The 16,764-nt window shown below is 43.1% G+C and overlaps 1 protein-coding gene and 2 long non-coding RNA genes across 3 annotated transcripts; 2 read left to right on the top strand and 1 right to left on the bottom strand.

Moving 5' to 3' along the window:
- Positions 1-847: 847 nt before the first annotated feature.
- LOC124003076 (protein SAND-like) lies at positions 848-7,097 on the bottom strand. The gene is made up of 6 exons (XM_046311113.1): positions 6,964-7,097; positions 6,439-6,604; positions 3,378-3,776; positions 2,385-3,150; positions 2,143-2,290; positions 848-1,945 (listed from the first exon to the last, which is right to left on the bottom strand). Exons 2-6 carry the CDS (start codon positions 6,569-6,571, stop codon positions 1,805-1,807), a joined length of 1,587 nt encoding a protein of 528 aa, XP_046167069.1. The 5' UTR covers positions 6,572-6,604; positions 6,964-7,097; the 3' UTR covers positions 848-1,804.
- Positions 7,098-10,343: 3,246 nt separating this feature from the next.
- LOC124004074 lies at positions 10,344-12,758 on the top strand. Its single transcript, XR_006833308.1, has 5 exons — positions 10,344-10,590; positions 11,886-11,964; positions 12,220-12,338; positions 12,446-12,535; positions 12,647-12,758. It is a non-coding gene; the product is annotated as an uncharacterized LOC124004074 (long non-coding RNA).
- Positions 12,759-12,791: 33 nt separating this feature from the next.
- LOC124004075 lies at positions 12,792-16,705 on the top strand. The gene is made up of 5 exons (XR_006833309.1): positions 12,792-12,957; positions 13,061-13,148; positions 14,910-15,065; positions 15,180-15,226; positions 15,396-16,705. It is a non-coding gene; the product is annotated as an uncharacterized LOC124004075 (long non-coding RNA).
- The last annotated feature ends 59 nt before the right edge of the window (positions 16,706-16,764 follow it).

Genomic DNA, 16,764 nt, shown 5'->3' with positions numbered 1-16,764 from the left:
CCAGCGAAGAGCCCGGATCTCAATCCCATTGAGAACATCTGGGACCTGTTGGATCGGAGGGTGAGGGCTAGGGCCATTCCCCCTAGAAATGTCCGGGAACTTTCAGGTGCCTTGGTAGAAGAGTGGGGTTACTTCTCACAGCAAGAACTGGCAAATCTGGTGCAGTCCATGAGGAGATGCACTGCAGTACTCAATGGAGTTGGTGGCCTCCAGATACTGACTGTTACTTTTGATTTTGACAACCCCCTTTGTTCAGGGACACATTACTCCATTTCTGTTAGTCACATATCTATGGAACTTGTTCAGTTTGTCTCAGTTGTTGAATCTTATGTTCATACAAATATTTACACATGTTAAGTTTGCTGAAAATAAACACAGTTGACAGTGAGAGTAAGTTTCTTTTTTTGCTTATAATATATGAAATGATTTATACTTAATTTTGATACTTAAGTATATTTTAGCTATTACATTTACTTTTAATATGTGAGTATATTTAAAACCAAATACCTTTAGACTTTTACTCAAGTAGGACTTTACTGGGTGACTTTCACTTTTGAGTCATTTTCTATTAAGGCATCTTTACTTTTACTCAAGTATGACAATCGGGTACTTTTTCCACCACTGTAAACTAATCAGCTACAATACCCTAAACCCCTAACAAGCTCCAGCCATCACACCCCCATTAGCTTAGCACAAGTCTGAAGGTAATTAAGTAAGGCATGAAGACCTTTGATGACTGCCAAGGTGAATGTGAAAATTACAGTATTTTTCTTAATCAAATGTGATGGACCCATAAAACACTTATAATTTGTGAGATAACAAAAATCATATTAATACAGACACCTCAGAGATTCCCATCTTAAAATAAAGATACTTTTCCAATTACATCATCATTGACTGTGAAAATCCATGATCAAAACATTAATCCAAGCAAAAAATGAAGACACAAATAATCATTAAAAAAACTTTCAAAACAATCTTTTGAAAAAAACAAAACAGTAATCATGGTAGAATTTTCACATTACTCTTGCAGTATGCAGACAAACAAAATAATGAAATTAATAAGTATATTTTTAAATATGCGCATATGTGCCTAAGTAGAGCGCATGGGGCTAACTGCATTACAGTCATTAAGTGATATTAATATTTTTTTGGTTTCATCAATTATTGGGCTAACTATAAGAGACTATTGACAATATTGACTCTATTGAGTCACAGGAATGTGCTTTCCCCAGAAAGTTAACCGTTGCCCTTGACATGCATCCCCTAACCAAGCAAGAGCATCTTGGTAAACATAAAACAGCCCCTCAGGTGCATACTAGAGTTAGATAAAAACAAATGTAGTTCCTTTTCAAGATGGTCAGTCTCTATTGGTTATATTTGTAGGTTACTGCTAAAACAGCACACAGCATTCCTCATGTCCAGGTAGTGATTCCATACAGTGAGTTTAAAATAATCATCTTTTAGCAACAGGGACAGCATCACAGATGTTATTGTTATTAATTGAAATGTCTGCTGCGTAACTCTCAATTCCCATATGGCAATCACCTTAGTTGAAGCAAACAATTAAAATAAAAAAATTATGTTTGATAAAACATAGCTGTACTCTCATTGTGATGACCTCATTGGACCCCCTGATGACCATAGACTGAAGGGTCTGCAAAGAGCAAACACAGACAGTGATGCATGATGGTTTGTTGGCATTATATCCATGGCCTCCAATGGTGACCATCAGACTTCAACGTCATGAGGCGAGTTTAGAGGGCCAGGGCTTCTTGGAACTGTAGCTTGTTCAGGTGGGGGCTCAGTATGTCAGGGGACTAAGGATGAAGAGGCGGTCCTCCTCCCTCCTGATCCACTTCAGCAGCTTATTAACAGCAGCCACGGCCATGGCCTTGGTCCCAAGAGGACTGAAACAGAGGTAGAGCTCAAAGCCACTGGTCACCTAAAGGAGAGGTAGGGTAGAGGAAGAGGATTTAGAGGAGAGATTAATAACAATGGTACTACAGATACCCCCTGAAGAGATCCTTATGAACCAATATCTTTATTATGCACTGCAAGACTGAACATCTACAAGATGGTATCAATAAGATGAGATGAATAACAATGCAAATCTATAGATTGGTATAACACTATGCTTACCCAGGCTAGCAAGTTCTCAGTCTCTCCACAGCGGTAGATGGAGCGCAGGGGACGTGTTGGTTGGTGCAAGCGGCTGTGGAGGTACTGGTACAATCCCATCAGCCTCTCCTGGTCCTCTAAAGATTGGTATGGCAAGGGCAGCTCAGGGCTGATGGAGAACACAGAAACAGAATGGTTAAATTGGTGGTAAGTCAGGATAGGAGATCATGTGTGCCATCATGTGTCTGATGATCCATACTCACCTAGTGTAGAGCCCTGAGCTCTTGGACTTGTACAGAAAGTGCCTGAGCTCTGGGATGCTGACTTGGGTGACAGAGTAGCTGGGGCACTTCAGTGCCTCCTTCAGGGACTGGTAGGCAGTGCGTCGGCTCAGCCGCTCCAGGAAGCGGCGCTTGCAATCAGACAGGTTAAAGAAGTCTTCCCGGTCGGTGGACACCAGGATGAGGCAGAGGTCAGAGGCAGGCTCCAGGTAGGAGATGTGGGCATGGAAGAAGCCAGCAGTGTTGAATTTAGGGAGGCAGATGGGCGTCCAGCCTTCGCCCTCGCGGAAAGATGACGAGGAGCCCACCAGGTTGAAGAGCAGGTGCAGGTCCATGTGGTGCAAGTACTGGTCCTTCTTGCGCACCAGGGTGACCAGACGGTCCCCAGCCAAGAGGATGGAGAAGACCAAGCTCTTGGCCTTGGCGGCCTGAAGGCTGGAGGAGACCAGGTCACGGGTGGAGCTGGCCAGTGGGAGGCAGGTTACAGCACTGAGGAGCAGGCCCGGGTCGCGGTCCAGCAGACGCAGCAGGTTGTCAGTGAGGTGCTCGGAGCCTGCCAGTAGGCGGCGCAGGTCGTAGTTCTGCTTATGCTGGAAGATGTGGTTGAGCTGGGTGAGGGTGAGCAGGCTGACAATCTGGTAGTAGATGTATTGCAACTCACGCGTCAGCTCTCTGTCTGACTGACAGGTCCGGGATACACCCACCAGGACCAGAGGAGTTTTGCGAAGGAACACCACTTTGTAACCGTCTTGAACAGAAGATTTGAATGAAAGGGCAATGAAACATCTACAGTACTAGTAGATAGGTGCAGCCTTTCTTGCAATATGGCATGTCTTACTGACAGAACTACCGACTGAGCTTTCAATTATGTAGCCTACTTCATAGTTGTTCACCATGTTTCATTGACAAAAAACTGCCAGGCTACTCTAACTAATTTCCCCCTCCACAGAGATACTCCCTACATCTTCTACTTACCTGCGTGAATGGAGCGGATGATATTCTTATCTGCCTCCACGACAGAGACCAGTGCCATCATGACCCCCATGGTGCTGGAGAGGGCTTCCTCTGTGCCGTAGCGGGTGTAGATGGGCTTGCCTGCCTCGCTCAGTACAAACACATGCTTCCTGTGGCTACGCCAGACCTCACTGCACACATCCTCTTCCTTACTCCTGTTCTCTGGGTGCTCCTCCTCTACCTCCGGCTGCTGTTCCTCCTGGGTCACCTGCTCAGCCCCCAGACATAGAGCCTCCTCCTCTGCTGACTCTTCAAGCACAGTCTCTCCTTCAGGTTCTGGCTCAGTAGTCGGCTCACTGTCAGCAGTCAGGTCCTCAAAGGACTGTGCATGAACAAACATGGCACTCTCCTGGCCAGCACCTGTGGAGATGATATCATGTTTTTAATACAGTGATTCTGTACATAAACCCATCCTCATCAACATCTGAATACAGGGGGGAAATGTATGGCTTAACTGACTGTCCTGACAGCAAACACTGGGTATAATATAAAATATTATAATATCAATTGATGAAACAGTGACATCTAGCAGGCAAAAATATGAAATGAATACAAGCGTAATAAAGTAAAATTGAAATCAATTTATGGATGTTTTTGGAAGGACAGAGAACTGAACTGCTTCAACTGTGCTTTGACTACAACACTAACAGCCATTCCAGACAGAGGTCATAAGTGGTGTGCATTATGATAGCCTCCAGGAGAACAGCACTTTGAGGGGAATGGGAAAAAGAGGGAGGCCATCTTTCATTGAATGATGTACAAATGTTTCCTGGACAGCAAGTCATATCCTATTTAGATAATAATCTAATCTAGATGACACTTCCATCTGCAGTAAGAGTTCCCAAGCCTTACCCAGGTCAGACTAGGATTTAAGTTCTCCCCTGGAAATATATAAAAACAGCATGCGAGAGAATCTGAGGGGGACCGAAATTGTGTACAAAAATATATATTTTCAGCTTTGCTTTTCCCTGGGTTCTCTTAGTCTTTGTTATTTTAGCTAATCATTTATATTTTTATATAAAAAAACATTTCAGCTTTTGGTTTTAAACATGGATTAGTCTCTACAGTCCTCTTGTCATCTGCTTTTACTGTTTGAACTCCCATGACTGTTATCTACAGATTTTCTGTCTCGTGCTCTTTTTATTGTTTTTATACATTTCCCAGTAAAGTGTATTGGGTTGCATCCGTGTCTGAAATATGCTGTATAAATAAAGTTGGATTTGAAAAAAGAATGTACCCCTGTTAAATGCCCATATCAGTAGAAATAAATGTTTTCGTACTGAAAGACAATGGCCAGTGCTTACCCAAGATGTTTCACAACAATTTAAAGTCGATTAATCATGGTTTTAGTCAAAGTATGACGTTCTCGGGCTTGAAGTGACAAATCCAAACTGCCTACTTCTTGCAAATCTGTGTGAATGTTTTTTCCTATGATATGACATACAAATTCTATTCAGCCTACGTTTCATTTCAGGGCTGGGTTTTATTTTAATGTTACCACCTACTAGCATGGCATTGTTAATTAAATAGAAACGGCAGCTGCAAAGTTATTCCTCTTAATGACTGAGATGAGCCAAACAGGCTTGTGTCCACTTGGCCGCCTGAGCCATGGAACAAATAAAAATAAGGGCTGCAAACTTGTGTTTATGCACATCCACTTTTTTTATCCATCTTTCAATAGTTCAATAGTTACCGGAGCTTCATCTTATTTTTTAAAACTATTTCTATGGCGGATTTGCAGGCGCAATTTATGGAAGATGCCAACATTTTGGAGATAACAATACATGGCGAAGTCAATGGCGAAGGCGATGTTTCCATCTGTGGCAAAGTTTTCCCAAAATCAATGCTCATCACAAATCCAGCTCCAGAACCAGCCATAGAGCCAAATGGCTAATATTTTGAATAAGGTGTAGTAAAAACAGATAACATTAGCTAGCTAGATAAGGTTAACATGCTCGCTAGCTACACTGACAGCTGTCAGTGCCCCATTTGTTAACATTTACCAAATCAACGTGGAAATTCCCACACCCAATTCATGAATACGAATAAGCAGCCTTTGTTATTTTTCAGAGGTGGAACCTCAACATGCATTTCATCTCTAGGACAGGAAATTACGGCGATGCCAAGAGGCAGGCATTTGAAATGTTCCTTTACAGGGCCCGAGACTTAATAGATTAATTGGCCATGCACTGCCAAAGTATTTTTTAAACTAATTGTGGTCCTATTAACTCAGTAATGCTGGTGTTATTAATCAACAAAGCCAGCAGCATGAATCACTCCTGAAGAATAGAGTACTGTATTTCCTTCCCCAAAACAAATCTGTATCATGACCTTCAGGAAAGGCAAATAAACAAACATACCATATCAATCATAATCCAACATACTCTCAGTCTGAAACAAAACAAATAAGACAAGCAAAACCTACCACTTATTTCTAAGACCACTTATTCTAAATCCAGGAAGCATGATATGTGGATGAGAAAGGATACATGTGAGCTCTTGTGCAGCGACATTCCTTCTCCCTCTTATCCAGCCAACACACACTAAAGGTCTGTTCACAGAGGTTGCATGGTTCAAAATGTGTCAAAGCGGTTTCTTGGAAAACGTCACATGATGAAATTGAGTTAATGGTAGATTCAACAGTTATTTCATGCTGCCGTCGTGCTCGTGAAATTGTGGCACAGCAAAAGCTGTTAGTCCAATCAATAGAACATGTGGCATGTAAAGTATTTATTTGAAACTATTTCCAATTAAGTAAAATAATAATAACAATTAGGTCCATAGTTGGCCAAGTGCAATATTATAAGCAGCCCATTTTATCCTCTGTTCAAGTGGACACATATTTCAATTAGAGAAATATACATTTTCTGTCACCATAAAGTGGCATTGTTCAGAACTATGACTGGATGTTTAATTCAGACAGGGGAGCTAGTCTGTAGTAAGATGACATCTACAGTAAGTAGGCTACAAGTGGATATCGATCACTGGAAAGTGATGCCATTATTAGAGTAGCCATGCCCACCTGGTTCTGTGCCCACCACCAGGCCTGGAGTGGGGCTTTCAGACCTCTCGTTGCGGAGACGGTCCACTGGTGCCAGGGTGCCATTCTGCTGGACCTCCCACGGTATACCCTTGTTGTGGACATATACAGCCATCACTGCTGCATAAGTTACTACAGGGACAACCACCTGTAACACGGGATAGTAGATACCAAGTCTGTCAACATCTGAAACAGTGCGTTTCAGTATTCGCATCGGCCTAGTCTCGTGTTGTTGTACACATTGACTCCAAGTTGAGTACACTGATTGTGTTTTTCTGTGACAATGTATACATGTCATGTTCAAGATGAGAGGGAAAGACGATTGGTACAACAGTCGACAACTTGAGCGGATCTTCGAGCTGTTCTTGCTGAGACAACACTTAGCTATCTAGCTAGCTAACGTTAGTTTGTTAGCATAGCTAGCTGGTTCTGCAGGTAAATAGGATAGTTAGCTAGCTAGCTATTGCATTTTCCTGTGTACACAAATTATTTTCAAATCATAGCTACCTTTAATTTCTTCGAGAAGAATGTAAATGCATGTTAACTGTTGTAACGTTATCGTAAACTGTTGTTTGACTCTGTGTGTAGAATAATACCACCTCTAGCGGGCGCGTATCTCCTGACGGAAGTACAGTGCCTTTATTATTGAATTATGGGGAATGAAGTCATTTCTCACCATTTTGAGTGCATTGGGTACGTTCCCGAATGCGTATATTCTCATTTTACGAGGGTTTGCACAATGCTGGGTAGATTCGTTCATATTTTGTACATTTACAATTTTCAGTGTGCCTAACTCGCTAGTTTTGTGGTGGTTAACAATATTTCAATTTAGAAAGTATGGGATGGTCTAGCTCTGACTAATTAATTTCACGGCATATCTCAGACAAAGAAACCAACAAAAAAAAGATATGCGAACTTACCCTTTTGATGACTACATACACACAAGGGCCAGATACTTTTACTTTTACTTAAACCTGCTAGGTAAAATAGCAGTTGAAGTAAAACAAAAACAAAAACATAAATCAAATACTTTACCTGGTTGCTGTTTTTTTTGTCTGCCTGTTTTTCCCACAGGGGTTTTCCCTGTGTTTTCAGAGGTACTGGGTAATTTATCCCTCACCGGGTTCCTATTCCTCCAAGCGGGTCACAACATAGCTCTCCCAGGGCGTCGGAACACTGCTCCGTGGCCTTGTTGGCTTGACTGAGCTTATGGCTTCCCTTTGTGACATGTGTGATGGTGGCATCCCCCTGGGGATCTACATACCTCGTGTATGCACTGCCTGGGTTTGGGCCATACTGGATACCTGTTTTGTGTGGTGTTCTTAGCACACCTGCGCCTGGCGCGATTGGAAGCCATGCGCAAGTGGGTCGGCCAGGCTGGGGTTCAGGCTGAGGACGCGCTCCCTCCCTCAGAAGTGGTGCGGCAGCGAGTTGTTAGTCCCTCTACTGGGCCCAGTACCCCTCCAAGGAAGCGTGGCCAGAGCCACCGCAGGCAGAGCCCATCTGCTGCCAGTCCTGGACAGGGGCATGAGTTGGACTGCTGGGACCACCTTGAACAGAGGGTGCATGCCCTGTGTCAGGAGGTTGATAGCTTCATTGGCAACGACAGCTGTTCCCTGTTGGCCAGTGATAGGCTGTTCCTGGGGGACGATGCTGGCACTCTTCACTATGTAAGAGGGGCTGACAGGCCATCAGAGGCCGCCAGCTGGGATTCAGCGGCTCGAGAGGCTATGAGAGGCCTACTCACTTGGGTAGTCACTGCACTGGTCATCAACTGGTGGACAGTGAGGACTCCCCATCTGTCCTGATCTCTGCTGAGTATCCCTCTGCCATATCCCTCAGCGGGTTCCTATTCCTCCAAGCAGGTCACAACATAAGCTCTTCCAGGGCTTCGGACCCCTACTTCGTGGACTTGTTGGGTTGGCTGAGCTTCTAACTTCCCTTTGACAGGTGTGATGGTGTCAGCAGTCACCACCATGGGGACGTGACTGAGGGACCCATGCGCTTGGGGCACCAGAGGAGAGGCGGGCCCCGGCAGGTCCCCTGACACACCCTTCCTTGGCCTTGGCCGCTCGTCCCGGTCTCAAAGGGCAAAGTGGGTGGAGTGTCTAGAGTCCCCATGGGTGTTGTCCTCGATGATCGAGGGGTACTGACTCCAATTACAGTGCCGGCCTCCGTTCTTCAGGGGCCTTGGTGTCACCACGGTGGCCGACCCCCCTGAATAATTCCTCAATCCTGGACAAGGGTGTCGTCCGCAGGATTGAGACATCAGAACGGCTAGGTGGGTTCTACTCCACTTATGTTGTGGTCCAAAAAAGAAACTGAGGGTTTCGACCGATTCTGGACCCTCCGCAACCTCAATAGGTACTTTTGTCTATGCCCAAACAGTTTGAGCTTCTACTTTTAAAGATCCATCTCTCCAGAAATAAGTCCCCTCAGCTCCCAGCTGTGCCCTGGACACCATATGTGAATTGATTGCCTCCCCCCACCTATCGTCAGAGTTTGTACTGCTAGGTTACCTAAATTGGGATATGCTTAACACACACGCCATTCTACAATTTTAGATAGATGCCCTCAATCACAAATTATCAAGGAACCTACCAGGTACAACCCTAAATCCGTAACCATGGACACCCTCATAGATATCATCCTGACCAGCTCTCTAAATACACCTCTTTTGTCTTCAACCAGGATCTCAGCGATCACTGCCGTCAGTAGAGGTTGCCTGGTTGTTCTTTAAAAGTGCTTTCCTCACCATCTTAAATAAGCATGCCCCTTTCAAAAAAAATGAACTAAGAACAGATATAGCCCTTGGTTCACCCCAGACTTGACTGCCCTTGACCAGCACAAAAACACCCTGTGGTGTACTGTACTAGCATCGAATAGTCCCCGCGATAAACAACTTTTCAGGGAAGTCCGGAACCAATACACACAGTCCGTTAGGAAAGCGAAGGCTAGTTTTTTCAAAGTCCTTCCAGACTCCCATTAAGCATCTCCAATCCAAAATTAAATCTAGAATCGTCTTCCTATTTCGCAACAAAGCCTACTTCACTCATGCTGCCAAACTTACCCTTGTAAAACTGACTACCCTACCGATCCTTGACTTCGGCGATGTCATTTACAAATTATCCTCCAACAATCTACTCAGAAAACTGGATGCAGTCTATCACGCTGCCATCCATTTTGTCACCAAAGCCCCATATTCTTCCCACCACTGCGACCTGTATGCTCTCGTTGGCTGGTCCTCGTTACATATTCGTTGCCAAACCCACTGGCTCCAGGTCATCTATACGTTATTGTTAGGTATAGCTCCGCCTTATTTCAGCTCACTGGTCACCATAGCAACACCCACCCATAGCACTCGCTCCACCAGGTATATTTCACTGGTCATCCCCAAAGTCAACACCTTGTTTGGCCGTCCTTTCCTTCCAGTTCTCTGCTGCCAATGACTGGAATGAATTGCAAAAATTGCTGAAGTTGGAGTCTTTTTTTCTCCCTCTCTAACTTCAAGCATCAGTTGTCTGAGCAGCTTCAAGATCGCTGCAGCTCTACATAGCCCATCCAACCAACTACCTACACCCTCCCCATTTTTGTTTCTGCTCTTTTGCACACCAGTATTTCTACTTGCACATCCTCATCTGCACATATATCACTCCAGTGTAAATTGCTAAATTGTAATTACTTCTCCACCATTGGCCTATTTATTGCCTTACCTCCTTACTTAATTTGCACACACTGTATGCAGATTTTACTATTGTGTTATTGGCTGTACGTTTGTTTATCCCATGTGTAACTCTGTGTTTTGTCGTGCTGCTTTACTTTATCTTATCTTGGCCAGGTCGCAGTTGTAAATGAGAACTTGTTCTCAACTGGCCTACCTGGTTAAATAAAGGTGAAATAGTGGCAGGGGAGTCTGGGCCTCCCGACGGCATGCTGTCTGCCTATGTGGAGCGGACACGGTCAGTGAGAACAACAGACCAGCTCTTCGTCTCACTGGATTGTGGACACGATTACGACAGCATACTGTCTGACCGGCAGGCCAGTGCTGAGATCTGTGGTGGCACATTCAACACGAGGTGTGATTATCTCCTGGGCTCTACTGAGAGGAGTGCCTGTCCACAATGTAGAAAACAGGTATTTGACCTTTTATATAACCTCTTTTGGCACATAAACTGCTAGCGGAACACCTACGACAACATCCTGTGAAATTGCAGATCCCGAAATTCCGAATACAAAAATTGTAATATTTAACATTCATGAAAATGCAAGTGTCATACATAATTGAAAAGCTTAACGTCTTGTTAATCCAACCGCGTTATCAGATTTCAAAAATGCTTTACGGCAAAAGCATACCATGCGATTATCTGAGGACAGTGCCCCACACCAAAATACTTTTTCAACCAGCACAGGCATCACAAAATCACAAATGGCGATTAAATAAATCACTTACCTTTGAAGATCTTCCACTGTTTGCAATCCCAAGGGTCCCAGCTCCACAATGAATTATCGTTTTGTTCGATAAAGTCCTTCTTTATATCCAAAAAAAGTCTGTTTATTTGGCGCCAACGATCTCAGTAATTCACTCTTTCAACATGCATACAAATGAATCCAAAAAGTTACCAGTAAAGTTCGTCCAATCAAGTCAAACGATGTTTCTAAGTAATCCTCGGGTACTAATATCTAAATAAACAATCATATTTAAGAAGGAGAATAGTATGTTCAATAGGGAAGATAAATAACAAAGACGCGCACCTCATTCACACTCCAAGACCACTTTTCTAATGAGAGACCTTGTAGTTCTACCAACTACTTGTTCATTTTTCAAGAAACAAGCCTGAAACCCTTTCTAAAGACTGTTGACATCTAGTGGAAGCCATAGGAACTGCAATCTGGGTCCTATCTATTTGTATTTCCCATAGACAAGCACTGAAATGGCCTGTGACCTCAAAAATCAGGCATTATTTCAACAGTTTTAGAAACGTCAGAGTGTTTTCTATCCAATGCTACCAAGTATATGCATATCCTAGCTTCTGGGACTGAGTAACAGGCAGTTTACTTTGGGCACATCAGTCATCTGAAATTCTGGACAAAAAACAGTATGCTAATGAAGTTAACTAGGCAAGTCAGATAAGAACAAATTATTTACAATGACAGCCTAGGAACAGTGGGTTTAACTGCCTTGTTCAGGGGCAGAACAACAGATGTTTACCTTGTCAACTGAGGGATTTGATCTAGCAACCTTTTCGGTTACTCGCTCAATGCTCTAACCATTAGGCTACCTACCGCCGCAGGTAGGACTCACTATACTTGTGTCTCCTTCTGAACACTGGTGTTTAAATCTGCATGCATTACATCAATCCCGTTCATCTCAAAATGACTCTACAAATTCTTCTTCTGCATGTTTATCTTTATCTGTACTCTACCCTTAGCATCGGACACATCAACAGGTTGTTCTTTGACATTCATGGTGAAGAAGAGGGATCCTCTGCTGATCCAGAGAGTTTGCAGGTATGCATATACCAGGAGGAAACACTATTTACTCATGAATAGCCTATTGTCAGTGTCAGTCATGGCATGTGGATTGGGGTTAATATTATTGTATGATTTGGAGTTTATTCAGTGTTTTGTTTATTACTTCTGCAGAATGGTTAGAGGCCAGTGAATAAAACTGATGCTTGCTTTGATAGACCATGTGTCATCATGATGGTGTAGCTATTTTGCATTTGGTGCGGCTAAAACATTTACTTGTATTTTTATTCTCAGAGACTCGAGGGACAGACTGAAGATAGTAGAGGGCTTGAAGGAGGCTGTGAACAGGCAGAAGAAAGACCTGGACATTGTGAGGAAGGAGATTGAAGAGAAAGAGATGCTCAGCTCACAGGGTAGGATGCCAAGTTGTCAAACACAAAGCCAAATGTATTTACACTCTCGTGTCTACCTGACATGTCTCTGATGTGTATTTTTTTTTTTTTTTTACCTGTCCGAAAAGGATGAACTACCTGGAGAACCAGCAATGTGAGACCCAGGCTGCCAAGGAGGAGGCCCGATGACTCCGGACCAAAATGAAAACACATGAGAGGTAGTCCGCAGCACACTCACACAATAGTAATTAGCACACTATCGTGCCAACATTAACCATACTTTGCTGGCTTGTATATCTTGTGTGTGTGTGTGTGTGTGTGCTTCCCAGTCTGGATGTGATGTTGCAGAATCAGAGAACGGAGGAGTCCATGATCACTGACATGGGTGTTGGCCAGGCTGCATGTGGAGCAGCTTTCCATCTACTGCATTTCTCTCAAGAAGTAAGGAACATCAAACTCATAGCTGCTGTGTGTTACTGTTGCACTATACATTGTCAGGGGCATCAGTGTAGTGTAAGTATATTTATTAAGTAATCCTATTATCCTTGGCAGAGAGTATGACAAGCTAAAAGGGAGCCTCAGATCTTCAAACTAAATGTGTGAAAAGCTCAAAAGGGACGTGTTTGCTTCAAACAACAAGGTAATGCATGTAAACAAAACGCATTAATTGACATTTTTCTGGGATAATGTCGGTTGTGTCTCTACTTCCGATCTCAGACTGACCGTCTCTCATATCTCTGTAGTTGCATTAAGCCACAATGGAGTTGAACATGACCAAGGATGACATGAAAGCTGTCCAAAATTACTTGACCAACGCAGACAGAGATTACTGTAAGAAGCCCCTCTTCTTGAAATTATAAGCACTATATAATTTGTTTTTGTTTCATTTGTATAATAAAAATACAGATTTGGTTTACTACTCACTACTTTGTCTTTTTAATATTATGTTAGTCTGAAGAAAAAAAGTTGTGATTGTTCAAAAGACCCTGAGCACACTAACCCACACTAACCCACACTAACAAAGCTTTGAGCCGACTAGTCTTCGAGAGGTTTGTCACTTCACCAATCGATTCTCTACACAACTCGTTACTTAGTATACAGTGCATTCGGAAAGTATTCAGACCGCTTGACTTTTTACCAAAAAAAAGATGTTACAGCCTTATTCTAAAATTTATGAAATAAAACATTTTGACAAATTATACCCCATAATGACAAAGCGAAAACTTTTATTATTTTTATTATTGCAAATTTATAATCCCCCAAAAAAACAGAAATAACTTATTTACATAAATGTTCAGACTGTTTGCTATAAGACTTGAAATTGAGTGCAGGTGCATCCTGTTTCCATTGATCATCCTTGAGACGTTTCTACAACTTGATTGGAGCACCAGTGGTAAATCCAATTGATTGGACATGATTTGGAAATGCACACAACTGTCTATATAAGGTCTCACAGTTGACAGTGCATGTCAGAGCAAAAACCAAGCCAGGTTCAAGGAATTGTTCGTAGAGCTCAGAGACAGAATTGTGTCGGTGTAACAGTATTGCTTTCGTCCCTCTCCTCGCCCCTACCTGGGCTCAAACCAGGGACCCTCTGCACACATCGACAACAGCTACCATCCAAGCATCATTACCCATCGCTCAACAAAAGCCGCGGCCCTTGCAGAGCAAGGGGAACAGCTACTTCAAGGTCTCAGAGCAAGTGACGTCACCAATTGAAACGCTATTAGCGCTCACCACTGCTAACTAGCTAGCCATTTCACATCGGTTACATCAGCACAGATCTGAGGAAGGGTACCAAAACATTTTTGCACCATTGAAGGTCCCCAAGAACAGTGGCCTCCATCATTCTTGAACAGAAGAAGTTTGGAACCACCAATACTCTTCCTAGAGCTGAAACATGATGGCAGCATCATCCTGTGGGGATGTTTTTCAGTGGCACTGGGAGACTAGTCAGGATTGAGGGAAAGATAAACGGAGCAAAGTACAGAGATGGTTGATGAAAACCTGCTCAGGACCTCAGAGTGGGGTGAAGGTTAACCCTCCAACAGGATAACAACCCTAAGCACACAGCCAAGACAACGCAGAAGTGGCTTCGGGACAAGTCTCTGAGTGGCCCAGCCAGAGCCCAGACTTGAACCTGATCGAACATCTCTGGAGAGACCTGTAAATAGCTGTGCAGCGACTCTCCCCATCCAACCTGACAGCGCTTGAGAGGAGCTTCGGAGAAGAATGGAAGGAATTCCCCAAATACAGGTGTGCCAAGCTTGTAGTGTAGTACCCAAGAAGACTCGAGGCTGTAATCGCTGTCAAATGTGCTTCAAGAAAGTACTGAGTAAAGGGTCTGAATACTTATGTAAATATTGTAATATTTTAGTTTTCCTAACCCTGTTTTTGCTTTGTCGTTATGGGTTATTGTGTGTAGATTATTGAAGGAAAAACACAATTTAATACATGTTACAGCCTTATTCTAAAATAATAAAATGTGGAAAAAGTCAAGGGGTCGGAATACTTTCCGAATGCACTGTAAAGATACCTTCTTGGTAGATCTGGTGTCAGTCACTGATGGGTTATTTCCCCCTTGTCTTTCAGCCCTGCCCCAGTGGAGCTGAAACTGCCCCATCTCCACCAGCCTCCCAACAGTGAGGACATTGCCCTCAACATGACCTTTGACATCATCACCCCTGACCCGGTGTATAAAAGGTTGTCACAGGTCCCATCCAAGAAGATGCATCTGGACCCAGCCGTGTGAGTCTCCCTCTACGGTGTGTCATTGACGAGGAACATATGATTCTGACACTTATTTTTTAATGAACAGTTATGATGAAGTATTGATCATAATTATCTTGTTTTGTTTCTCAGGTTGTCGTCCTCACTGACCAAACACCAAGACAAAGCCTCGTTTGGAAGTAAGGTATTTTACCACTTCCAAGGGTTCACTTAACACATGAACAGACTTTTCTGTTGGTTAGGATAATTTGCAAAATTACTAATGTAATGTTACATTTTAGAGCAAGATGTGTTGTACATTAGTGTGCATGGCATGCCATAAGCATAAGCATGCCATAACCTTCTCAGGCCAGAGAGGAGGCACCCATGGATACCTCCTACCGTAACACCAAACTGTTCAGGAAGAGAACATTCGGCAGCATGCTGGACCCCAAGAGGATTAAACTGGGAGCTGTAGGTTTAACCTGACTCCCTGTCTTTGTTCTTGTCAACGATATGACAATGTCATGGTTACGGTGGACTTGGGGAAGAACCAAATTCTTCCAGCCTATATCCTTTTCTCAAACCATACAATTCAGGTGTACTGACGTGTATTTTTATTGATATGGTTATTGAAGTAAATATTGTGACTGTGTATTTTATCCTCTGATGTCTATTGACAAATATATGTCGTTATACATTTGCTGTAACTAATCTCATAGGAAACCATAGTGGAGGAACACGTGAATGCCATTTGTTATGGAATACCACTTTCCTTAATTCAGCCCCCCCAGACCAGTCTCTTTTGTCAGAGATTCGCCCACTCATGAAGGCCAAGAGGGAAAAAAGGTTCCCGACCAGCTCCTCCCAAGAGCTCCACCTGCCCTATGCTTAACAGTTTTCTGGAGTGACCTGTGACCTTTCCATTCCTGACTGATTCATGTGTGTAAGTTGCACCTCTGACACTAGTGACCAGCCCGTCTGGGGCAATATAGAGGAGCAACCTGAATACGTCTACCAGTCAGGTAAAAAAAAATAACTTGGACCTCTTACTTGAGGGCCTGCTCCAAGCTTTGGGCATGAATGGGCATAGCTGCTAGTTTGATGAGAATTTGTTTTGGTGTATCGAGACTTCATTTGGCTCATGAAACCCCCTGTCTGTGTTTAGTAATTTTGTGTTGAGACATTTCATTTTTTTCTGGTTTATAATTTTGTGTAAGGAAGGGTGATCTGCTGACTGAAACATATCATCACTAGCATCTGTGAAATGTCAGCCATTTGACTCAGTTGCACATTACAGAAATCCAAATTTTATCCATCTTTCACACTTGAACATTTCTTGTTTTACTTACTGTCTGAATATTGTAATACAGCATTGTATTGAATATTTAGAAGTTGTTTCCCACTTGGGGCGGCAGGAAGCCTAGTGTTTAGAGCATTGGGCCAGTAACCTAAAGGTTGCTAGAGCGAATCCCCGAGCTGACAAGGAAAACATTTGTCGTTCTGCCCCTGAACAAGGCAGTTAACCCACTGTTCCTATGTCGTTATTTTAAATAGGAATTTGTTCTTAACTGACCTGCCTTGTTAAATACATTTTAAAAATCCCCAGAATAGCATCCTCTTGTTTCAAATGCAATTTCTTTTAGATGCATATGTTTACTTGTGATTATTGCATAAGATCTCTTGTCAAAAAATAAACTATTGTTTTTTTCATAAACGGTTGCGTGTGGTGTGTTAA

This window comes from Oncorhynchus gorbuscha, linkage group LG18, assembly GCF_021184085.1.
Source record: "Oncorhynchus gorbuscha isolate QuinsamMale2020 ecotype Even-year linkage group LG18, OgorEven_v1.0, whole genome shotgun sequence".
Taxonomy (NCBI): Eukaryota; Metazoa; Chordata; class Actinopteri; order Salmoniformes; family Salmonidae; genus Oncorhynchus; species Oncorhynchus gorbuscha.
Note: the sequence above shows the minus strand (reverse complement) of the source record. Positions and strands in the feature narration are given on the sequence as shown.

What these genes read in the sequence shown, in the direction of transcription:
- LOC124003076 (XM_046311113.1), bottom strand. Translation starts at nt 6,571, where the DNA reads ATGGCTGTATATGTCCACAACAAGGGTATACCGTGGGAGGTCCAGCAG. An exon ending in AGCTCAGGGCTCTACACTAG is followed by an intron (nt 2,291 to 2,384) that starts GTGAGTATGGAT and finishes GTTCTCCATCAG; the next exon opens with CCCTGAGCTGCCCTTGCCAT. An exon ending in CTGAGAACTTGCTAGCCTGG is followed by an intron (nt 1,946 to 2,142) that starts GTAAGCATAGTG and finishes CCTCTCCTTTAG; the next exon opens with GTGACCAGTGGCTTTGAGCT.